Source organism: Stegostoma tigrinum, chromosome 19 (genome assembly GCF_030684315.1).
Source record: "Stegostoma tigrinum isolate sSteTig4 chromosome 19, sSteTig4.hap1, whole genome shotgun sequence".
NCBI classification, from domain to species: Eukaryota; Metazoa; Chordata; class Chondrichthyes; order Orectolobiformes; family Stegostomatidae; genus Stegostoma; species Stegostoma tigrinum.
The window spans coordinates 5,092,280-5,117,014 of NC_081372.1; the positions used below are offsets into that span (position 1 = coordinate 5,092,280).

The 24,735-nt window shown below is 45.0% G+C and overlaps 1 protein-coding gene across 1 annotated transcript in view; it reads left to right on the plus strand.

The window, feature by feature from the left end:
- Nucleotides 1–24,735, plus strand: part of LOC125461416 (embryonic polyadenylate-binding protein A-like) — a 51,120-nt gene that overhangs the window by 17,809 nt on the left and 8,576 nt on the right. The window contains exons 8-13 of the mRNA XM_048550169.2: nucleotides 9,029–9,124; nucleotides 14,461–14,733; nucleotides 17,210–17,300; nucleotides 21,342–21,467; nucleotides 22,465–22,589; nucleotides 23,658–23,745. Of these exons, the coding sequence (XP_048406126.1) occupies nucleotides 9,029–9,124; nucleotides 14,461–14,733; nucleotides 17,210–17,300; nucleotides 21,342–21,467; nucleotides 22,465–22,589; nucleotides 23,658–23,745 (799 nt within the window). The remainder of the gene's footprint in view (nucleotides 1–9,028; nucleotides 9,125–14,460; nucleotides 14,734–17,209; nucleotides 17,301–21,341; nucleotides 21,468–22,464; nucleotides 22,590–23,657; nucleotides 23,746–24,735) is intronic.

Here is a 24,735-nt window from a genome sequence, read left to right on the forward strand (position 1 = left end):
TCTTGTTTTGCTAATTCACTTAACTTTTTCAGTTTTTGCTATTTTACGGACACTCTTACCACTGGGCAAAATATATTTTCCCCCTCAAATCATTGTTTCTTTCTAAATGAAACCATTCATAACTGCTTTGATAAGCACGCCCTCCGCTACTGGCTCAGCAGCAGTGAGCATTAACAAGAGGCGGTGCAGAAACTCAGCAGGGTTCCTTAGGCAGTACCTTCCAAACCCATATCCTCCTCCACCTAGAAACAGAACAGAAGATACGTGGGAACACAGATTTTAGCCTTTTTAGATATCAGGAACACTGTTCTGTTAGCTGCTTCCGTTATTTTCTGTTGACATTTTAATGACTTCTGTACCTGGACTGTGTGAAAACCCTTTGTTTCTAACAACAAAACACTTAGAAATATTTCAGGGCCTCCATGACTCGCTGTTCATTCTGCATAAACTGGCGGACCAAAGGATGCATTTGACCCCAGTGAGTCTCCTCCAACATTCAATGAGTTAATAGTTAGGTCTGGTTATCTTAAATCATTATCGCCACCTTGAAAATACTCAACATCCCAGCCTCCACAGCATTCTGTGGTTAAAAAATTCCACAGATTCATGGCCCTCTGAGACAGGAAATTCGTCCTTATTTGTGTCTTAGATTGGTGACCCCTTACTCTGTCATTATGCCTCCTAGCCCTAGACTCTGTCACAAAGAGAAAAGCAACCCCTCCACATCTACCCTGTCAAGTCCCTAAAAATCTCATATGCTTCAATAAAGTTGCCTCCCATTTTTCTAAACTGCAATGAGGACAGGTGCAAACTACTCAGCACCCCCATGAAAAAAATCCCATCACGCTTAACCTAGTGAACCTTCTCTGAACTGCCTCCGAAGCCAGCATATGTTTCCTTAGGGTGTACGAAACTGTTCACTGTATTCTAGGTGTAGTCAGTGTGTGTGACTTGTTTATTTTTAGGAAGGCATCCCAATTGTTATAGAACATAGAACATTACAGCACAGTACAGGCCCTTCAGCCCTCGATGTTGTGCCGACCTGTCATACCGATCTCAAGCCCATCTAACCTACACTATTCCATGTACGTCCATATGCTTATCCAATGATGACTTAAATGTACCTAAAATTGGCGAATCTACTACCGTTGCAGGCAAAGCATTCCATTCCCTTACTACTCTGAGTAAAGAAACTACCTCTGACATCTGTCCTATATCTTTCACCCCTCAATTTAAAGCTATGCCCCCTCGTGCTCGCCGTCACCATCCTAGGAAAAAGGCTCTCCCTATCCACCCTATCTAACCCTCTGATTATTTTATATGTTTCAATTAAGTCACCTCTCAACCTCCTTCTCTCTAATGAAAACAGCCTCAAGTCCCTCAGCCTTTCCTCGTAAGACCTTCCCTCCGTACCAGGAAACATCCTAGTAAATCTCCTCTGCACCCTTTCCAAAGCTTCCACATCCTCCTTATAATGCGGTGACCAGAACTGTACACAATACTCCAAGTGCGGCCGCACCAGAGTTTTGTACAGCTTCGCCATAACCTCTTGGTTCCGGAACTCGATCCCTCTATTAATAAAAGCTAAAACACTGTATGCCTTCTTAACAGCCCTGTCAACCTGGTGGCAACTTGCAAGGATCTGTGCACATGGACACCGAGATCTCTCTGCTCATCTACACTGCTAAGAATCTTACCATTAGCCCTGTACTTTGCCTTCCGGTTACTCCTACCAAAGTGCATCACCTCACACTTGTCTGCATTAAACTCCATTTGCCACCTCTCAGCCCAGCTCTGCAGCTTATCTATGTCTCTCTGCAACCTACAGCATCCTTCGTCACTATCCACAACTCCACCGACCTTAGTGTCGTCTGAAAATTTACTAACCCATCCTTCTACACCCTCATCCAGGTCATTTATAAAAATGACAAACAGCAGTGGACCCAACACCGACCCTTGCAGTACACCACTAGTAACTGGTCTCCAGGATGAACATTTCCCATCAACTACCACCCTCTGTCTTCTTTCAGCGAGTCAATTTCCGATCCAAACTGCTGTATTTCCCACAATCCCATTCCTCTGCATTTTGTACGTACTGTTGTACTCCTTGAAATAACAAAACAACATTCTACTTACTTTCCCTGTTATCTCTGAATGTGATTTGTTTTTTGAGATTTATGCACTTGGGTCCCCAAATCCCCCTCAATTGCAGCTTTCTCTATAGTTTTATCTGTTAATGTACACCCTGGAAATTGCTGAGCTCTTATCTTACAAAGTTAGCCTAATGTGTGGTACTGTATCCAATGCCTTTTGGAGATCCATATTACATCTGCTTTCCCTTTTTTCTCTATCCTGCTTGCTACCTCCTGAAGGAATCTTAACTTTATCAGGCATGATTACCTCTTTATGCAGCTGAGCTATCTCTGGTTGGTTGATTATTTTATGCAACTCTAAATGCTGTGCTAATTCATCCTTTATAATAAGCTCTTAGCATTTTCACAATGGGATTTAAGGTAACTGGCGTATAGTTATGTGTTTCGTGTCTCCCTTTTCAAATAAGGGTTACATTGGCCATTTTCCAAACCTTTGGGACTTTTCCAGAATGGAGGTATTCCTGGAAGATGATTACCAGGTCGTCCATTATTTTTGTAGCTACATCCTCTTAATATCTTAATGCATCCCATCAGGCCAGGGCCAGACCTTACCTCCATTAGTTTCCCTATACTACTACTCTCTTGATAATTATATTTATTCCCTCAGCCCTGCTTTTGCCCCTTGAGTTAGTAATTTTGGGATTGTATTAATGCTTTCTGCGATGAAGTCAAATGCTAAATATTTGTTCAACTGCCATTTTCCAGCTGCATCATTCATTTCAACAGCCTCCTTCTCTAAGGTCCCTTGCCTTCACCCCAGCTCCCAATTAGCCACAATTGCCTCTCCCCTTCCTCCGTTCCCCCTTCCTCACTGGGGTGTATCTTTTGCTATGAGCCATAAACCAGTTTTTTAATGTCTGCCATTGTTCCTCAGCCATTATATTTCTGCCAAGCTCCTCCTCTCCCAGTCCACTCCTGCCAACTGTACTTATTACTTTGTGACTACCCTTATTTAAGTTTAGCACAGTTGTTCCCAACACAAGTTTCTCACTCCCAAACTGAAAGCTAAATTTCACCTTTATGATTACAGTTTCCTCAGGGGTCTATTGCTCAGATTTTTTTGTTACACCTGCCTCATTACCAGATCTAAAATAGCCTGATTGGAGCCAAACGTATTGTTCTAAGAAACTGTCCCAAATGTACTCTGTGAATTCTTCCTTGTGGCTACCTCTGCCAATTTGATTTTTCCGAGATGAATGGATTGTCTTTTTTAAACCATATCCAATCATTTAATGCCTGTCTTAAAATGTAACTGTTGGTAGGTGACCCATAGACTACATCTTCCCCTAATTATTTCTTACCTCAACCCATATGGAGTCTATTGTACCTGATCGTAAATCAATTCTGCCTTATACTAACAAAGCTGCCCCACCACCCTTTCCTGCGTGTCCTTTGGAAAAGTCACATTCCCCCGAATAATTACTCTCCTAGTTTTAATTTCCATGACTGAGACCATACCCTTAAAGTCAAATTGTGATGTCAATTCATTTATTTTGTTCTGCATAGTATGTGAATTTTGTATAGAAAACCGCTTAATTTTGTCCTTTTGTTACCACCATTTCCCCCCTTGTTGACCCTAACTGCTTTTCTTTTTGCACTGTACCTCCCTGTCCCACTCCAGTTACTTAAATAGTTGCAAGGCTGCTGGGTCCTTTTGCTTTTGAAGCCTAGATTTCCTCCCATTGATCTAGTTTAAAGCCCCCTCCTCAGCCTGAGTTAATCGATGCACTAGGATGCTGGTTCAAATGAAGCCTGTCTCTCACCAAAACGGTTCCCTTCTAAGCCCAGTTATATCCAGTGAAGGTTTATCCTGTTTGTAACTTCAGACATATATATGAGCGTACAAATTAGGACCAGCAGTAGACCATTCAACCCTTCAAACCTGTGCCATTATTCAATATGAGTGGGGATGGTCTGTTAGTGTTTCAAGTTCCACCTTCTGACCCTCAGGAGTCTATTACCTTAAAAAATACACCTGGAGCCAACCTCCCCTGCTTCATGATGAAAAGGGATGAAAATCCACCTTATCTGTGCCCTGACAGTGTGACTACTAATTCTAAATTTTAAATCAATTCCTGCGCTCCTCTATCACAGAGGTCACACAACACCTGATGAAGGAGCAGTGCTCTGAAAGCATGTGATTTCTGATAAACCTGTCAGACTCTAACCTGGTGTCATGTGCCTTCTGACTTTGTCCGCCCCAGTCCAGCACCAGCACCTCCACATCATGACTTCGTGTGTCAAAGCTTCAGGAGCGATTTTATTACTATTTTAATATTGATGCTGAACTGTTAAATGTATCCCTCGTCCCAGTTTCTCTGGCCCCTTTACCACTGGGATCATTTCAGGTCAATCTATTCCACGCCCTCCCTTAAGTCTTGACCTGCTTCCTGACCTGTGGCCAGAAATTCATGTCCTGGTTTGGACTAAATCCTAACCAGTAGTTTTGTTCCAATAGGACTTGTTTGCTTCTATGCTCCGATCTTGTCAGTTGGAGGATTTATTTCGCATTCTTTTTTGCCCCAGCCATGCCAGAAAGATTGTGTGAAATCCTGTTGTGAATCTCCACCCCACCCCCAGGTCCTGTTAAGGGCACTGCCTGCAGGGAACAAAATTATCTCCTGCACATATTCAATCTGCTATAGATGCTGGAAATCTGAAATGAGGTGGAAAAAGCTGGAATTATTTAGCAAGCCTGGCAGGAATGGTTGCTGTTTGAGATGAAAAGTTATTGCTTAATTAGTCCCATTCTAACAGAAGATCATTGATATGAAACGTTTGGGGAAGGAAATCTACCTTCCTGACCTGCATGGCCTACATGTAATTCTAGACCCACAGCAATGTGGTTGATTCTTAGATGCCTTCTGAATGACCTTCCAGAGGAAGTGGTGGATATGGGTGCAGTTGGTGTTTAATAGACATTTGGGTAAGTACAGCTTAAGTAGAAAAGCTCTGGGCCAGAAGCAGGCAGGTGAGACTAGTTCAGTTTGAGGACATGATCAGCTTGGACTGAAAGGTCTGTTTCTGTGCTGAATGAGAAAGCTGGTGAGAGAAATAGAAAAATTTGTATCAAAGATTATGAAGTCTCTAAACTAGAAAATAAACCACACAACACATGGCATTGACCTATTCCCTGGAAATAACAACAACCCTGTAGACTCTGCAAATTTCCCCTCACCAGCTTTGTGGGGTGGGGTTGTACTAAACTTGGGAGAGTTGTCCCATAATCCAGTCAAATAACAGCCTGATGTGGTCACGCCCTCAGAATCATAAGGACACACTTTAAGACTGTTTCAGGCAGTCACACCAGAGCGTGGTGGCACTGTGGTATAACATTAGAGAGGAACCATAGAGGTGTACAAGGTAATGAGAGGCATGGATAGAGTCGCTAGCCAAAGACTTTTCCCCAGGGCAGGATTGACTGCCACGAAGAGCCATAGTTTTAAGATGTTAGGAGGAAGGTATAGAGGAGACGTCAGAGGGAGGTTCTTCACCCAGAGAGTTGTGAGCGCATGGAATGGTTTGCCAGTGGTAGTCATGGAAGCGGAGTCATTAGTGACATTTAAGCGACTGCTGGACATGCACATGGACAGCAGTGAATTGAGGGGAATGTAAGTTAGGTTATTTTAAATTTGGATTAGGCTTATTCCACGGCACAACATTGTGGGCTGAAGGGCCTGTACTGTGCTGTACTTTTTCTATGTTCTAGGAACTGCCCTGGGAGTCCTCAACATTGACTCCCGAACCATGTAATCCCTTGGCATTGTGTTAAAGATGGGCAAGGACACCCTCAGCTGGTGAACTAGTTCTTGTCCATCTTCAGAGGAAGAACTGAGTGCGATAAGGGCACAGACTTAATTGTGTTTACCCCCACCCCTCCAAATGTCCATTACTGGCTCAGCAGCAGCACTCCTGGCTGAGCTGGTTCTAAAGGGTGTTGCTGGCAGACTCTGTCTGTGGCAGGTGATGAGGGAAAACCGTCCAGGACCTTGACCTCATCCTGACTGATCTACCTGCTGCAGATATGTCCATCCAGGACTGTCATTAAGAGTGACCACCATGCAGTCCCTTGTGGAAACCAAGTCCCACCTTCATGTTGAGGACGCTGTCCATCATGTGCTATTAACGCTTCTGAAATGGGATAGAATTTGAATAGATCTAGAAATTCAAACCTATGCGTTGAAGCACAGCAGAATCATATTCCAATGCAATCTGTCAACTTGCGGCCCAGCATATCCCTACTGTACCTTCACCATCAACCCTGGCTCAGGGGAGAGTGCAGGAAGGCATGTAGGAGTGACACCAGGAATACCTGAAAATGTGCTGGTAGCCTGGGGAAGCTGCATAAGTTATTTGCACGCTCAGCAGCAAATGATTGAAGAGCTAAGCGATACCAAAGCTAAGTTCCACAGTCCTGCCATATCCAGTCCTGAATGGTGGATAATTGCACCGAAAACTGAAGGAGGTGGCTGTACACACATCCCACTGTCAAAGATGAGAGCCCAGCACATCAGTGCAAAACACAAAGCTGAAGAAGCATTTTCATCAACCTTCAGCCAAAAGTGCCAAGTGAATGATGCATCATAGCATCCTGCATAGGTCCCCAGCATCATATGCCAGTTGTCATCCAATTTTATTTACTCCACATAATATCAAGAAATGACTGACAGTGGCTATATGAAGGCAAGGTGGCGGGGAGGGCCAGAGTTGGGGTGGGGTGGTGGGGGGGGTGGTTCATTATGGCAATGTTACTGAAGACGTGCTGCAGAACTAGCTGTGCCCCAGCCAAGCACTAACAAAGGAACAACATGTTCAGTGATAATCAGTTTGGATTCCACCTTGGTCATGGGGTTTCCTGACTTTATTCCAGCCTTGGTTCAGACATGGGCAAATGAGGTGAGGTGAGTGTGACAGCCCTTGACACCAAGGCTGCATTCGACAGAGTGTGGCATTGAGGAGCTTTAGCAAAACTGGAATCAGTGGGTATCTGGGGAAAACTGTACTGATTGAAGTTATACATGGCACACAAGGAGGTTTTAGTTGTTGGACGTCAGTCATCTCGGTTCCAGGACATCTCTGTAGGAGTTCCTCAGGGTATATATTTTCTAATCATACTGTTCGGTGATAGTATTACAAAACTCTCTGGTACGGGTGCGACTTGAACCCAGGACTTTGGCTCTGAGGTAAGGATATTACAGCTGTACCAGAAGGGCCCCAGTGCCTCGGGGTAGTATCCTTGGCCCAACTGTCTTCAAGTTGCTTTGTCAGTGACCTTCCTCCATCATTGGACCAAAAGTGGAGTTATTTGCTGATGCCTACACAATATTCAACAACATTTGAGGCTCCTCACGTACTGAAATGGTCCATATTGAAATGCAATAAGAGCTGGTCAAGTAATATTCACATTACACAAATGCCGTTAATCTTCAACAAGAGAATCTAACCACTTCCCCTTGACATTCAATGTCATTACTGTCACTGAATTCCCCTACTATCAGCATCCTGGGGGCTACCATTGACCAGAAACTTATAGGAAACTTGCCACATAAACACAGTGGCTATTAGAGCAGGTCAGAGGCTAGGAATACTGCAGTGAGTAATGCCGCTCCTGACTCCCCAAAGCCTGCCCACCATCTACAAGGCACAAGTCAGGAGTGTGATGGAATACTCCCCACTTGCCTGGATGCGGGCAGCTCCAACAACACTCAAGAAGCTCGACACCGTCCAGGACAAAGCAACTTTGGCACCACATCCAACCATTTTTAACATTTTCCCCCTCTGCCTCCAATGGAATATGGTGGTAATGTGCACTGTTTACAAGATGAGCCTTAATAACTCACCAAGCCTCCTCTGACAGAACCTTTAAGGACTATCTCAAAGTCTCTCAATTGTTATGGTTTAGAAGGCAGTCATCCTGTCAACGGTCTGCAGCTTTTTGACTTGATGCTGATCTCCTGTCCTTTCCCCATAACTCCTGCATGTTATTTGTATTTAAATACAATCATCCAATGCCCCTCTTGACAGCTTCAACTGGACCCCAGCCACCTGCTACACCACCTCCCAGCAGTGCATTCCATACCCTAGCTACTTACTGACTGCGTGAACGTGCTGTTTTTTTTGGTCCAATTGTTTACTACTTTTTCAAGCACTTTGAAAACCAAGGAACACAGTTTTAATCAGGAACAGTTCCTCCTCATCTGTATCCAGACCCCCCCCTCAGTTTTGGAAACTTCAATCAAATCTTCCATTTACCACCTTCTGTCCAAGGAAAGCAGTCCCACCTTCAGTCTATCTTCATCACTGGAGTTTCTCATCCCTATGAGTAAAGCCTCAATGCGATATGCACAATAGGGCAGTACGTATATGGGAACATCGCCTCAAGTTCTCTTCCAAGGCAATCACTATTCTTACTTGGAAATGTGTCACTGTCCCTCTAGTTATTACTGGGTCAAAATGCTGGCACTGACTCCCGAACAGCATTGTGGGTAGCAAAAACTGCTACAGTTCAAGAAGGCAACTCACCACCACCTTCTCAAGGGCCACTAGGGACAGGCAATAAATGCTGGCCCAGCCAGAGACACCCACATCCCATTTCAAAAAAAACATACTTTACAAAATAGCGCACATGGTTGACTCTTAACTGGTCTCTGAAATGGCCCAGCGTTCAGTGGAAGGGCATGAGGCACAAATCCTGCCTTGCCAGTGATGCCCACATGCCACAGAAAAATGAGGAAATGTTGGCAAAGCTAAGGTAACTCCTTGGGAGGGATTGGATGGAGAGAATGCAGTCAGTTTGATTGAATTCAATCCTACTTTGCTGCTGTATACGTCCCCCTGCCTTGGTCCTAATAGTTCCACTTGCTCTTGTTTTTCAGGGAGTGAATTTGTATGTGAAGAATCTGGATGATGGGATTGATGATGAGTGTTTGAGGAAGGAATTTTCTCCATATGGAACAATCACCAGTGCAAAGGTATGGGTCTGAAATTTCCCACAATGTTCCCAGTTGATGTTATGACAGGACAAGGCAGATCCCAGACTCAAACCTGGCTTGATAGTGAGTTTTGGCTCTAGTAAGAGTTTTGGGGCAGCATGGTGATGCAGTGGTTAGTATCGCAGCTGCACAGCGCCAGGGACCCGGGTTCATTTCCACCCTCGGGCAACTGTCTGTGTGGAGTTTGCACATTCTCCGTGTCTTCGTGGGTTTTGAAGTTCTCCGGTTTCCCCTCATAGTCCAAAGATGTGCAGGATATGTGGGTTAGCCATGCTAAATTCCCGTAGTGTTCAGACATGTGCAGATTGTCTGGGAGGATGGGTTAGGGTTGGTGTGGACCTTTTGGGCCAAAAGGCCTGTTCCCGCACTGTCGGGATTCTAAGGTGGTCCCTCATTGAAACATAAGCATACAGTATTGCAGTTTTTTAAACAGTGAAACAAGTGTGTTAAGTTTTTTTAAACTTAAAGATAAAAAGGAATAAACCAGTCTTTCACTTTACAATCCAAGTTTAAAGGTTTTGAGACATGTGATAAAATATAATCTCATTAATCTTTCACAGCACTTTGTTACAGATCCCAAATCACCCCTTTGTTGTAGCTAAAAGCACCCTACCATGGTGTTCACACCAGAAAACACCTTCCTGAGTTCATTTGATTTTAACTTTGCCTGGAATATCTGATAACTTCAGGAAGAAGCTATCATACTCCTGAGATTAAATGTTCACATCACCTCGATAAGGTGTGATCAAATATTTCTATCACTAACTCCTTATTCTAATCAAGTGTTAAAAAGCCTAACTATTTTGTCCCCCCACAGGTGTAAATTTACACGCAACATCTGCAGACCTGCCAAAACTGAAAGCAAAATGAAGAAGTTCTTCCTCTCCCTCTCTAAGCTATGCATGTTCTCCCCCCCCACACCCCCCCCCGCCAAGCTCTTTTCTATATTGTTTTTGTTTTAAAAAAGCCCAAATATTTATAGCTAAACTCCTGAAGCACAATTGTTTGAGACAAAAATAGAAATCGTTGGAAAAGCTCAGCAGGTCAATGGAGAGAAATCAGAGTTAATGCTTCAGGTCAAGTTACCCTACCTCGATGTAATTATTTAACTTGCTAAATCATAAACATTCCCAAGTTAAATAAAAACTTACTGGTTCTTAAAAGGAAAACAGTTTGAGGGGTTTAAAGAAACTCACCATGGCTACAGAAATGTTCTCAATTTAATTATTAATTCCTTCAGCCATGCAGAAAAACCCATTTGTACCTACTTCAAAACATCACACAGCCGACATAAGTACCAAAGATAACACCCAGTTGGAGATTTGGTCACACTGGGGAGGAGCTGGGCGGATTCTTAACTTGAAGCCACTTGGAGGATTGACAAAGTTAAATTCTGTGTAATCTTAGATTTTGTGATGAGATACTCTTGAAAAGAATGACCTTATTTTCATTGAAGGGAATGGTTGTATGGTAACTTTGCTGATGGATAAGCAGCCTAGGGATTTGTGTTTAGATCCTACACTGAGAAGTTGAACAGTTGAATCTGGTGGCTCAAAGCTGGCTTGAAAATCTGCCAGAGCTGAGATTTGAATCACACAAGGGATGCCATGCTGAACGGCGGCTACTTGACCTATTATCTGCACCAGCTGCCCAAATAAGCATCATGAAAGTGTCTTTCCCTACCTTTTCCTCAAGTCCTTGCATACTAGTTCCTGTTAAATAGCCAGCCAGAGAGCCCTCTTGAATGCTTCCAATGCATTGACATATGTGCAGTGTAGCCCTAATTTTGGTTTCAGTATTTTCTACCCGAGTCTAACTTTTCTGATTTAATTTACTGTTTTCTACCCTAGTGCTACCTGTGTCTGAGTATTTTGTGAACCCTGATATTGGGGAGTGTGTTTAAGTGGGTGCAAATTAGAAAAGCTGCTTTAATATTCTCTCTTGGTTCCAGCACTCCTGTGAAGTTAGTTAAAAGCTGTCCAACAGCATCAGCAAGATGCCCTGCAAGGTCTCTTCTCTTTCCGTGCACCTCCCCCGCCCCCGCAAAGTGCCGGACTAAAGTCCCATTTCCTGCACCAACCTCCCAGCCCCACACTCCTCTGCCTTAGCCTGCTGTTTCTGTATCCTTCTGTGTGGCACCAGCAATAATCAGGAGACTGCTAGATTTTAAGGCTTCTGTTTGTTAGCTCCCAAAAAGCTGATTACAGAACTGTGGTCCCCTTCCTCAATAGAAAATGTTGATGTAGACCAGAACCTCCATTTGTGCACCCACAACCCCCCCCCGCCTCCCAAGAAGAATATTTTTGTTGACCCTGGGCTCCACTGAGGCAATTTGCCATCTTGATTCAAATCCACAGGCACCACAATCCCCTGTCTAACACATCCCCTATTGCTGTTTGTCCTCTCCTCTTGTGTAGGCAAACTCTGCACTCACCTTAACACCAGCACCTGCATTATTTTCCAAAGTGGAAAAGTGATTTTTGTGAGCACGAGCTTGTCACTCCTGTCCGACCTTTCTGTTGCTCTTTGGCTAGTGATATCTCATTCCCTTTTCAAGATGCCCACCTCTTTGAAAATGTTGTTTATAATACATTCAGCCTCATGGATATGCCACACAGACTCCAGCAACTACTTGAGCTCTGAGACACAGGACTTGCATATTTGTTTTATTCATTCACGGCATGAAGTCTCACTGGCTAGGCCAGCATTTAGTGCCCATCCTTAGTTGTAGTTAAGCATTAACCACATTGCTGTGGGCCTGGAGTCACATGTAGCTCAGACCAGGTAAGGAGGGAAGCCTCCTTCCCTAAAGGACATCAGTGAACCAGAGGGTTTTGTTTTCATGACAATGGATTCGTGGTCTTATATATCTAGAATTAAGATAATTTTTAGATTCAAATTCAACCCCTTTCATAGCCAGGATTTGAACCTGGGTCTCCAGAACATTATCTGGGTCTCTGGATTAACAGTGCAGCAATAATACCACTAGGCCAATGGCCTGGCCAGCTGGAAAAAACACAAGGCAACTTTTCCTGTAGATGTTGATGTTTGGGGCACCAATAAGAATCTGTCCTGCCCTATGTTTCACTTGACTAATCTGTGCTGCCGTGTCTTAACTTTATTTCCCTTGCATTAACTTTTTATTTTGTTTTTGATTCCTTATATTGTGTAATTGTTGGCCCAGGCTTTGCTTTATTCCTGACGTTTTTCCATTTAGTTTAACTAGAGGTACTACTATTAAAAATTATACAGTTTTCTAATTTATTACAATTTAAAGACAGTCCCTAATAGGAATTTCTTATGAAACAATTAATTTATTGAGATTAGGTGAAAGTGAAAGCCGCCTTCCTTGCATTTTACCAAACTTAGTAAGTTTTACTTCCTGTACCAACCTTTAAAGCACCTCTTCCACCTTTGCATCAGATTCCAAGTTTTATCCAATTTCCCAGATATAGTCAATGAAAACCGAAAGAACTGCAGGTGCTGGAAATCAGAAACAAAAAACAGAAATTGCTGGAAAAGCTCAGCAGGTCTGGCAGCATCCATAGAAATGAGTTAATGTTTTGGGTCCGGTGACCCTTCCTCAAACTGTTCTACACTGACTGTTCACCGTTACTAACTGTCTACATTTTTAAAAAAAAAACCACAGTTTCTTTTAGAAAAGGTGGTGTATCACTTTCAGGTTTAATATCCTGTTATAGGAATCAACTCTTCATTAAGACAAGGGATTTCAGCTAATTGCAGATATCTAGCATTGTCAGACAGCGGCCTGCTTACCAAGAACACTCCTTACTTAAAGTCTGTTAGTTCTTGGCCAGAATCTGATGGTTACTCTAAAAGTGAACTTGCGGTTGACCAATTAAATTGCCACTTTGAATGAAACTCTCAGATAGGGTGACACGGTGGCTCAGTGGTTAGCACTGCAGCCTCACAACGCCAGGGACCGAGGTTCAATTCCAGCCCTGGGTGTCTGTCTGTGTGGAGTTTGCACATTCTCCCCGTGTCTGCGTGGGTTTCCTCCGGGTGCTCCGGTTTCCTCCCACAGTCCAAAGATGTGCAGGTTAGGTGGATTGGCCATGCTAAATTGCTCGTAGTGTTCAGGGGTGTGTGGGTTATGGGGGATGGGTCTGGGTGGGATGCTTTGAGGGCGGTGTGGACTTGTTGGGCCGAAGGGCCTGTTGCCACAATGTAGGGAATCTAATCTAATATATTCGCTCAGCCTCTCTGGCTGTGTCTTCACACACTGAGCTGTAGGGCAGTCTGTGGTATCTAATAAATGCTGCCGTATCCCTGTTGATGCCAATATAGAGCATAGAACATTACAGCACAGTACAGGCCCTTCGGCCTGGGATTGTGGAGCAGATCTTGCTCGAATAGGGCATGTGTCAATGTGCAGTTGTTGTGGGGAGGGGGGGAGCTAATTTGAGGGGGATGGCATGGGGTGCACTTTGTGGGAGTTGATTGTTAGTGATCGGAGCTCTTGGTAAATTGTGAGACCAACACACACTTTTCGCCAGAGGTTTAAAAATTGAGAGCAAGGATATCTGGTGAATTAAATCAGGGACAAAGAAAGGCAAATTGGACTGACAGCAAAAGACAGAACATAAAAGTAGAAAAAAGTCTACTGAATATAAATTTTTTTTAGAAGTTGCCAAACAATTTGCCGCATGAAGCATGAAACTCTGATTTAAGTTGTAACAAAGGAGATAGGAGAGGTGTGGGATAATGGAAACTGCAGATTCTGGAGAATCTGAGATAAGTGTGAAGCTGGATGAACACAGCAGGCCAAGAACCATCTTAGGAGCACAAAAGCTGACATTTTGGGTCTAGACCCTTCATCTGAGAGCTCTCTGAAGGGTCTAGGCCCGAAACGTCAGCTTTTGTGCTCCTGAGATGCTGCTTGGCCTCCTGTGTTCATCCAGCTTCACACTTTATCTTAGGAGAGGTTTGTTATTTGAGCTTTTCCAGAAACTTTGTTTTTTGTAACCATTTAAAAGAGTCCTTGCCCTGTTAATTGCTAGACTTACCTTTTGACAACATTTTAAAAGGGAGTTATTATGCAAATCCAGCAAGTTGTTAACATCAGTAAGGAGTTAGCTGTTTGTGCAACAGAAGCAGTGAGGAGTTGGAAGAATCCAGCACATTCTGAAACTTTGCAATTAACAATGTATCTTGAAGGATCTCTGAGCTTCCTAGATTGGATGTGTTCGAGTTAGGGTGTGTGTCACCAACTCGCTTGTGATCAGAGTGGAGCAGTTCCTGTCTCCGAGTTTGCTGTGATGTCTGACTCGTGTTGTCTTTTGGTTTTTTTTGAGGTGATGACTGAGGGAGGCCACAGCAAAGGTTTTGGGTTTGTGTGTTTCTCTTCACCTGAAGAAGCAACGAAAGCAGTCACCGAGATGAACGGGCGGATTGTCAGCACCAAGCCCCTGTACGTAGCCTTGGCTCAGCGCAAGGAGGAACGCAAAGCACATCTGACCAACCAGTACATGCAGCGACTAGCAAACATGCGAGCTATACCCAACCCCTTGCTCAGCTCATTTCAACACCTGGCACACTCTGGGTACTTCATGCCAACTGTGCCGCAGGTAAAGGAGCCGAGGGCATGATGCTAGCCTATGCCAACATTCTTTGGAAAGAACGCAAATACTCAATTTTGTGCTACGGTCTTTGTGGAAACCGGTCTAAGGATTAGAGATTGAGAATTCAAATCCCACTGTTTTTTCAAAATACAGTTGGGAATAAAATACTGTCCGGACTAAGCAATCAACCTGTAACTGTTGGGATTGTCAAAAAACACTGAGTTATGTTATGTTCCGGGGAAGGAAATCTGATATCTGGGTTTATGAGTAACTCCAGTCCCACGCCAATATCTCGGACTCTTGTGACAAGTGGCTACTTTAAAGGGAAGGTGTTGAACTGAATCAGATTATAGGAGAAGGCAGCTTGTAGCCACCTCTCAGGATAACTTGGGAGGCAGAGTGAGTGCGGAGTTTGAAGTTGACTCTCAGGGCGTTGGAATCCAATTTAAAAGAAATGACTGCTTCTCACGCCCTGGCCTCCAGCAGCTTACTGCAGAATTGTGCGTGTTTCAACAGCAGTCGGTGACACAAGGTTTAAAATACATTTCAATATTGGGCTGTCTTTGTCTGCCAGCCCCACCATGATTCTGAGGAGGGCAGGTTTCTCTGCTTCACCCTCAGTAGGTGCTGCCAAGCTGTGATGGCTGGGACACAGCCTTACAGGAACAGGCATGGAAATTTCCAAGATCATGCTCCTGACCTCGAGTAAGTGGTGCATGGGCTTTGTTTGCATTCAAATATCTTCAATTCCTGCAGCCCTGAAACAGCCTGACTGAAACTCCAAAAATGGTATTGTCAGCATCATTGACTTCCTCCATTCTGTTTTGGCCTTTAGTCTCCCCTCTTACCTAAAGGAATAAAACTGCCCTTACCTGGCTTCACCCCCTTCCCTCCACTTGCCTCCCTTTCCAGCCTAGCAAATCACCTCTGGAATATCTCTATTTTAAAAAGTACACACTCTTCTCCTCCTCAACTACCTTCACCCCTTCAGGCCATTATTGACAAGGTTGGGGCTGTGTTTTGTCTTGCCTGATGATACCCAGCCTCCCCTCCCCTGCTGCTACTGCTAGATTGCTTGTCTGGCATCCAATTCTGGATAAGCTATCCCCTCTGCTATCCCTGTGATAATGGGAACTACAGATGCTGGAGAATCCAAGATAATAAACACCTCAGTTTATTATTTAGAAGACTACATCTCCTTGATCTCCCATCACCAGCTCCCTACCTTGCATTGGGTCACTAAGTCGACAGAACCAGATTATTCACAGAAACTTTGTGGTTTGACCCTGGGCTAAGTTTGACATCCTGCAGAGTTCTGACTCGCACCCTTCAACACGTCACCCGTTTCCAACCACTTCCCTGGCTTGTTGCAACTGAAACCCAATTGTCTCTAGAATGAAAGATAACAAAGTGTGAAGCTGGATGAACACAGCAGGCCAAGCAGCATCGGCCTGCTGTGTTCATCCAGCTTCACGCTTTGTTATCTTGGATTCTCCAGCATCAGCAGTTCCCATTATCTCTGTCTATGAAATGAAGTTGCCTTTCATTGGCCAGTCTCCTGTCTCCACCCCTTGAATCCTACTCATCTGAAATTCAGTTTGTCTCAACTCCCATTTGCCGATAGCTACTGGCATCCCTGTTGCTCTTGTCCCTGAAACTCCAGTCTGGGGCGGCACAGTGGGTCAGCTGTTAGCATCGTACCTCACAGCAGCAAGGGCCTGGGTTTGGTTCCAGCTGCAGGTGACTGTGGAGTTTGTGCATTCTCCCTGTGTCTGTGTGGATTTCCTCCGGGTGCTATGATTACCTCCCACATTCCACAGGTTAAGTAGAGTGGCCATGCTAAGTTGTCCATAGCGTCCAGGGATATGCAGGCTCGGTGGGTTAGCCAGTGGGAAAAGTAGTCCTACAAGGATAGGCTGGGATGCTTTGGAGGGTCAGTGTCGATTTGATAGGCCAAATGGCCCGTTTCCACACTGTAAGGATTGTGTGACTCTGTACCTTCATAACCTCCGCTCTCACTCTCGCTTCTCCAATCCTATAACAGTACAAATACCACGCCACTAACTTTATTCTATTAAATTGCCATTCTAAAGGTTTCTGTCATTCCTCAAACTTGAGACAATAAAGTCAATCAGCAAGAAAATCTCAGTAATACCCAGAAATGAATGTAGTAACCATATGGTTTGACCCGAGACAGGTCAGACCAGTGTGTGTCATTGACAGGTTTGACTGCGATGTGATCCCATCAGCCTCCCTGCGTTTGTACAAGATGAGCTGTTCATGCTGCCCCTTCTTGGGCAGTGAGTCTAACTGATTATTGTACAGAATTCTCAGCTCTTATAATTCAGTTTTATGGCCTGTGTAAAGTGAAGACTGATTCAACACTCCAGTGTGTTTTATGATGTCTTTTACTGTAACTGTGTGTATTTTCTGGATATTTGGAGAGTTGCATTCTGATTGTTCAGTATTCTGGTCTTTGCAGGTTCAAAGCCGAACTCCGTATTATGCCTCATCTCCAGTGACCCCAATGCGACCTTCCCAACGTTGGGCAGGCCAGCCAATTAGACCTCCAAGTAAGTGAAGGTTCCATCGTTTCTCAAGAAGGTGAATCCTGCTGGTCAACCCTAACTCCCTTCTGCAATGTTAAAAAGTTACAGCAAAGAGAAACAAAATGGATCAACCCAAAATAAAAATGTTACGGCTACTTTTTCTGGAGCTTGTTCAAAAGGGTTTGAGTCATAAGGAGAAACCCAGCAGGCTGGGACCCTTCACTGGCATGTAGGAGGCTGTGGGGTGACCTTATAGAAGTTTATAAGATCATGAGGGGTATGGATAAGGTGAATGGCGGGTTTTCTCTGGGCTGGGGGATTTCAAGACTAGGGGGCATATTTTTAAGGTGAAAGGAGAAAGATTTGAAAAGAATGTGAGGAGCAAGTTTTTCTTTGACAGTTTGTGCGTGGAATAAACACCCTGAGGTGGTGCTGGATGTGGGTACAGTTACAACATTTAAAAGACATTTGGGTAAGTATGTGAATAGGAAAGGTTTGGAGGGGTATGGGCCAGGAGCGGGCAGGTGGGGCAAGTTTAGTTTGTGAACATGGTCAGCGTGGATCGAAGGGCCTGTCTCCCTGCTGTATGTCTCTGCCTTGGCTTTGTCCAGCCGTTGAATTGAATAGGATGACCAATAGAGGGCGATCTTCACCACAAAACTTGACAGCATGTTTTGTCCTGAGGCGGTAGGAACTGCCGATGCTGGAGAATCTGAGATAACAAGGTGTAGAGCTGGATGAACACAGCAAGCCGAGCAGGAAAGCTGATGTTTTGGGTTGGGACCCTTCAGAAATGGGGGAGGGGAAGGGGGTTCTGAAATAAATAGGGAGAGGGGGAGGCAGACAGAAGATGGATAGGGGAGAAGATAGGTGGAGAGGAGACAGACCGGTTAAAGAGGCGGGGATAGAGCCAGTAAAGGTGAGTGTAAGTGGGGAGGTAGGGAGGGGATGGGTCAGTCCAGGGAGGACGGACAGGTCAAGGGGATGGGATGAGGTTAGTGGGGAGGAAACGGTAGGGGGGGTGGGGTTGAGGCTTGAGTTGGGAGGAATGGATTGGGAGGCGGGGACGAGCTTGGCTGGTTTTGGGAAGCAGTGGGGGGAGGGGAGATTTTGAAGCTGGTGAAATCCACATTGATACCTTTGGGCTGCAGGGTTCCCAAGCGGAATATGAGTTGCTGTTCCTGCAACCTTCGGGTGGCATCATTGTGGCACTGCAGGAGGCCCATGATGGACATGTCGTCTGAGGAATGGGAGGGGAAGTTGAAATGTTTTGCGACTGGGAGGTGCAATTGTTTGTTGCGAGCCGAGCAGAGGTGTTCTGCAAAGCGGTCCCCACGCCTCTGCTGGTTTCTGCAATGTAGAGGAAGCTACGATGGTAACAGCATCTGTGGAAGGTTTTCTTGGGGCCTGGGTTGGGGGTGAGGAGGGAGGTGTAGGGCCAGGTGTAGCACTTCCTGCGTTGCAGGGAAGGGTGCCGGGAGTGGTGGGGCTGGTGGGAACTTTGGAGCGGACAATGGAGTCCTGGAGAGTTCCAAGATAATAAAATGTGAGGCTGGAGGAACACAGCAGGCCCAGCAGCATCTCAGGAGCACAAAAGCTGACGTTTCGGGCCTAGACCCTTCATCAGAGAGGAGTCCTGGAGAGGGTGGTCCCTCTGGAAAGCAGACAAGGGTGGGGATTGGAAACATGTCTTGGGTGGTGGGGTCGGATTGTAGATAGCAGAAGTGTCGGAGGATGATGCGTTGTATCCGGAGGTAGGTGGGGTGGTACATGAGGATAAGGGGATTCTGTTTTGATGGTTATTGCGGGGGCGGGGTGTGAGGGATGAGTTGCAGGAGACATGGTTTAGGGTGTTCCTGACCACTGCGGGGTAAAATGAGAATACCTGGGATGTGTAGGAGAGGAATGCCTCATCTTTGGAGCAGATGTGGTGGAGGTGAAGGAATTGGGAATAGGGGATGACATTTTTGCAGGAGGTGGTGGGTGAGCGGAGGTATATTGCAGGTAGCTCTGGGAGTTGGTGGGCTTGAAATGGACATCGGTTTGTAGCTTTGTCCTGGTCTCTGTGTGCACCTCCCCCCAACCCCCCCCCCCCCGCCTCTGCCTCGCTTACACACCTGTGCTGCGCTTTTGCCTTTCTTCACCCGCTGTGTGAGAATTGATGTGTTTTTGAGTACTTTGAATTTCGTTTTTGTTTCTGTCAGTGAAGGCTGTCCGTTTTCCGCACAGTTTACGTCCAGAGATTGTGCTATTTCTTGCTCCCTGGATGTTGGTGTCACTGGCTAAAGGTCATTATGCTTAAAGCTGTCACTAATCCTTTCTACTAAACGCACATACCCATGGTGAATGGCCATCCCTTGCTTAGATCTTACCTTCTGGGCTCCAAGTGTAAGGCTCACCCTGTTACCCTTACATAAGAACTAGCAGCAGGAGTAGGCCATTTGGCCCTTCGAGCCTGCTCCGCCATTCAATAAGATCATGGCTGAACTTTTCGTGGGCTCAGATCCACTTACCCGCGCTCTCACTGTAACCCTTAATTCCTTTATTGTTCAAAAAAAATCTACCTGAGCTTTAAAAACGTTTACTGAAGTAGCATCAACTACTTCACTGGGCAAGGAATTCCATAGATTAACAACTCTCTGGGTGAAGAAGTTCCTTCTCTATTCGGTCCTCAATCTGCCCACTCATCTTGAGGCTAAAGTCCTCTTGTCCTAGCTTCACCTGCCAGTCGGAACATCCTCTCTACCTCTATCTTATCTATTCCCGTCATAATTTTATACATTTCTATAAGATTTCCTCCCTCTCCCCCCCCCCCCCATTCAATCTTCTGAATTTCAATGAATATAATCCCAATCTACTCAGTCTCTCATAAGCCGACTCTCACAATTTGACCCCCTCCAGTGCCAGTACACCCTTCCTCAAATAAGGAGACCAAAACTGCACACAGTACTCCAGGTGTGGCCTCACCAGCACCTGTACAGCTGCAACATAACCTCCGTGCTTTTAAACTCGATCCCTTTAGCAATAAAAGACAAAATTCCATTTGCCTTCCTAATTACTTGTACCTGCAGACTACCCTTCTGTGATTCCTGCACAAGGACACCCAGGTCCCTCTGCATACTGTTTGAACTCAGAGGCTGAAGTGTTACCATGGAGATTACTGGGCTTGACTCACTTGACTGTTTTGTAATTATTATAACAAAATAACTGATTTTACAACTAAATTGCAGTGACGCACTATTCCAATTTAGCCCTACTCCTCTGCAACAAGAGTTGCCCCTTGAGAAGGTGGGGGCTCTGGAAGTGCTGCAGTCCATGTGCTGTAGATAGACCCACATTTAGGGAGGGAATTCCTGGATTTTTGACCCAGTGACCGCGAAGGAACAGGATGTATATCCGAGGCAAGACGGTGAGTGACTTAGAGCGGATCTTTGCAGGGACTGGTGTTCCCATGTATCTGCTCTTGTCCATCTCTAGGTGAAGATTGTAGTTTGGGAAGGTGCTTTGATAGGTCAACAGCTCCTTTAGTATCCTCTAACTCCAAGTTAGATGATTGTGAAGATCAAGGGGTTAGGTGTTGAACTGGTTACAGTGTCATTCAGAAGGAATTCTGTCTGAGTTTGCCCTCCTGTGCGCTGCCAATGGGAAGCAATCTGAATTGGAGGATGGAAGATAATAAAATGAGAGGCTGGATGAACACAGCAGGCCCAGCAGCATCTCAAGAGCATTGTGCTCCTGAGATGCTGCTGGGCCTGCTGTGTTCATCCAGCCTCTCATTTTATTATCTTGGATTCTGCAGTTCCCATTATCACTGAATTGGAGGATGGAACCTGGTTTGTGAGGAATTTTTCTCCATCCCTTCTGTATTCTGGGGTCGTGGGTGGGGGGTAGCTGGTGGGTTTGGTAGTGACATGACTAACGGAGTCAATATGAAGTGCATTTTAGATTTTGCTCTTTTCTCTGCCCCCGCCCCCCTTGGTTTTCTTGGATGCTAAGATTTGCTTGGTTCTGTTTGTGATTCTAAACTCAGCCGAGATGGTGTGGATTTTGTTTTTCTGTTTTCAGCCCCTTACCAGAGCATGCTGCCCTCGGTCAGAGGGACTGCACCCCGACGAGTGGCCACAGCTATCAGTACAGTCCGACAAGCATCTACCCAGGTTCCCCAGCTCCCGTCGAACACGCAGAGAGTGGGTGAGTAACTCAGTTACTACAGACAGACAAACCTCCACGGGGTGAGTGGGGGAGTGTGAGCGCCTCCTGATTTGGCTGCATCATCAGAATGTGCTTCGCAAACCCGGCTCTTTAGCGCCATCACCTTCGGCGCTCCCCGACCGGCGGCCGTGACTTCAGTGACTGATACTCCAGCTCTGGAATACCCTCTCTATCCTTCCCCCCCGCTGTTATTTTTAAGGAAGCTCTTGAAAACTTGGAGCAAGATTTTGAGCATCTGTTTTAATAACTCCATACGTAGCTCAGGTGTCAGTGTTGGATAATGAAGCGCTGTGAGCCATCTAGTTCCAGACGCTATACAAATGCAAGATGGCCATCGTGCATCCTTTCAGAGACAACTTTCAATGACAGACATTTTGCTGTCTGTGAGCCAAGTTAAGTCTTAAAATTAAGATTCTTGCGACAAATACTCACTTAGAATTGAAAACCTGAAGCGATTTTTGTCTAGTTTTTAAACAAACACAATTATTCATGTTGTTTTGAACTGATGGCTATATTTCAGAGGGCAGTTAAGACTGTGTTAATGTGGGACTGAAGTCACATAGGCCAGACCAGGCCAGGTAAGAACAGTAAGTTTCCGTCTCTCAAAAGGACATTGGTGAACCAGTTGGTGTTTATTTCTCACTTTTATTTATTTTCCAGTAGCCGAAACCATCATCTCAAATCCTCATGTAGTTAGATCTTGTTCTCTAATTGTTAACCGAGGCTCGAAGTGGCACACCTGATGGGCCGGAGGCCTGCTGTTGCTCCTGTTGCATTTAGTGGCCTCTCGCTTACCCATCCTTTTAACCTGACCCCTACACTATCTGTCTGTGTTTCCTTTTTATTCCTGGTTTAGTGAAATTGGATTAATGTTGGAGCCCATTGTACTGCAAACAGAGCTTTTGTGATTAAACGATATTAACAATCTGTGTGCTTTTTAAACCCTTTTTATTATCCTTTTGCTCACACCTTCCAGCCACTATAGGGACTCAAACAGCTGGACCACGTACTGTCCTTTCTGGGCCCATGGTGAGGGTACTGCCCCAGTACAAATACACGTCTGGAGTCTGTAACACCCAGCACTCACCCAGTGCACAGCAGGTACTGACCAGAGATATTCTGTGACATATTGAGTAACTATGACAATAATCTGAAAATCACTCTGGAACATGATTCTTGTTTGAATGCTTCTCGTGAGACTTTGAAGCAGAAGTTGGCTGTTCAGCCCATTGAGCCTCCTTGCCATTCAGTGAGATCATGGCTGATTTTTGCTGGCCCTCAGCTCTACTTTCCTGACTCTTACCCATAACCCTTGATTCCCCTAAGCGATTAAAAATCTGTCTCAGTCTTAAATATATGCAATGACCCAGCCCCAACAGCCCTCAGTGGTAAAGAATTCCGCAGGCTCACTGCCCTCTTAAGAGAAGAAATTCCTCGTAGCCTCTGTTTGAAATGTGCGACCCCCTTTATTCTGAGATTGCCCTTGAGGGAGAGTCTCCGCTTTTCCATATCAACCCTGTCAGCCTGCTAAAAATCTACATTTCAGAAACATTGCCTTTTATTCCCCAATGCATGATCCATTGTGATCTTTTCGTTGACAAGGAAAGTCTACAAAGGCGTTTGCTCCAACAATGGGAGCTACAGTGAAATTGTTTCATTCCTTTATTATGATTAATGCAATTGTGACTTGTGAGCTTTGTCTCCTCATTGAGAAATTTTGCTAAACACTGTTGAGCATTGCCTGCCGCAGTTTCCATAGTATTGCTGCTTAAAGACTGTACATGCTTTTGCTAGGATTGGCTGCAGGAATAGTGGGGGCACCAGTATGTTTTGGGGAGCAGAAATGAAGTGTTTGAACATTAATTGACCACCAAGCAGTGAAACCAGGAAGGATATCGTCTCACAGCAGCAGGAATCTGGAACATTCTCACTCAAAGCTATGGATCCTGGGCAATAATTGACGTTTAAGACTGAGATGGGTTAACTTCTTTGAAGGGGGGTATGAAGCAAAGGCAGGAATGTGAATCTCTATCACTGTGATCTATTCAAAGTGGTTAGAATTATCACTTGCTGCTCCGTTTTATTGTGACATGTTAATTTTTGGTTTGATCGTGTTTTGCCCAGTATTTGGATTTGCTTATAGTTTTTGTCTTTGTGGTGGTATTGTAGGTGTCTGAGCCAGCTGCTCATGGCCAGGTGCCTCTCAGTGCCTCAGTGTTGGCGGCTGCATTGCCACAGGAACAGAAACAGATGCTGGGTATGTGTTTGAGAATACTCTCCATCAATCCTGACAACAGCTGGATTTTTAACCCACCTGCACTCTTCTTACTTCAATCTCTCAATCTGTGCTTTTGCTCAACCAGCTCGGTTTTCCTTTCCTTCCATTCGGTCGTGTTTTTGGCCGATTATACACTTGTGTAAACTACCGCATGCTTTGTACGAGACCTCAGTGCAGCTTGTTGGTGTAAGCACTTGACAATCGCAAGCAATGATTTGTAGCTAACCTCCTTGCTTTTTTTGTGGGGCTTGCTGATTCTGATTTCTTGGAGGTTCCATGGATTCTCGTTGACACCATATCTTCCCCTGTGCCCACCCCCACCCCCCCACCAAACCGGCTGTGTGAATTATGGCAATGCTTTACCTTCTGTCTTGTTTGTGTGTGGTTTGACAGCTGAGGAGCATTGTCAGGCTAGTATGGACTTCAGACTCCATTCTCCATTCGAGAAATCTGAGCAGGAGACAGCTTCCGGATTCTTCCTCCTTTCTTTTTCCCCCTGAGCCCCCCCAAAGAAAAACTGCTCCACCATTCAATAAGATTGTGCCTGATCTTCCAGGGCAAGACCAACATCTGTTCCTGGCAATTAGCCGAAAATCAATTGATTTCAATCTTGAGCATACTCCGTGACTGAGCTTCCGCAGCTCTCTGGGAGAGAGAATTTCAAAGATGCGCCTCCCCCACCATGACATTTGAGTCTCTGCTTGAAAAATCCACCCCCTTTATTCTGACCCTGTGTCTAGATTCCTCAGCCATGGAGGTCCTTTCTCAACATCTTCCCTCTTAAGGCCTGTGGGAGAATTTTGTTTCTGTTAAGGTGATGCTGAAGTGTATCAGTTTTTGGTGCTTTCCTCCAGATTTTCTCACTGACGTCTAATCTTAATGTTGGATTTTCTTGACATAACTATCAGCTCGTCATTCTCTGTTTTGACTATACATTTGGAGTCTATGTAGGTTTTGAAGTGCTGATCC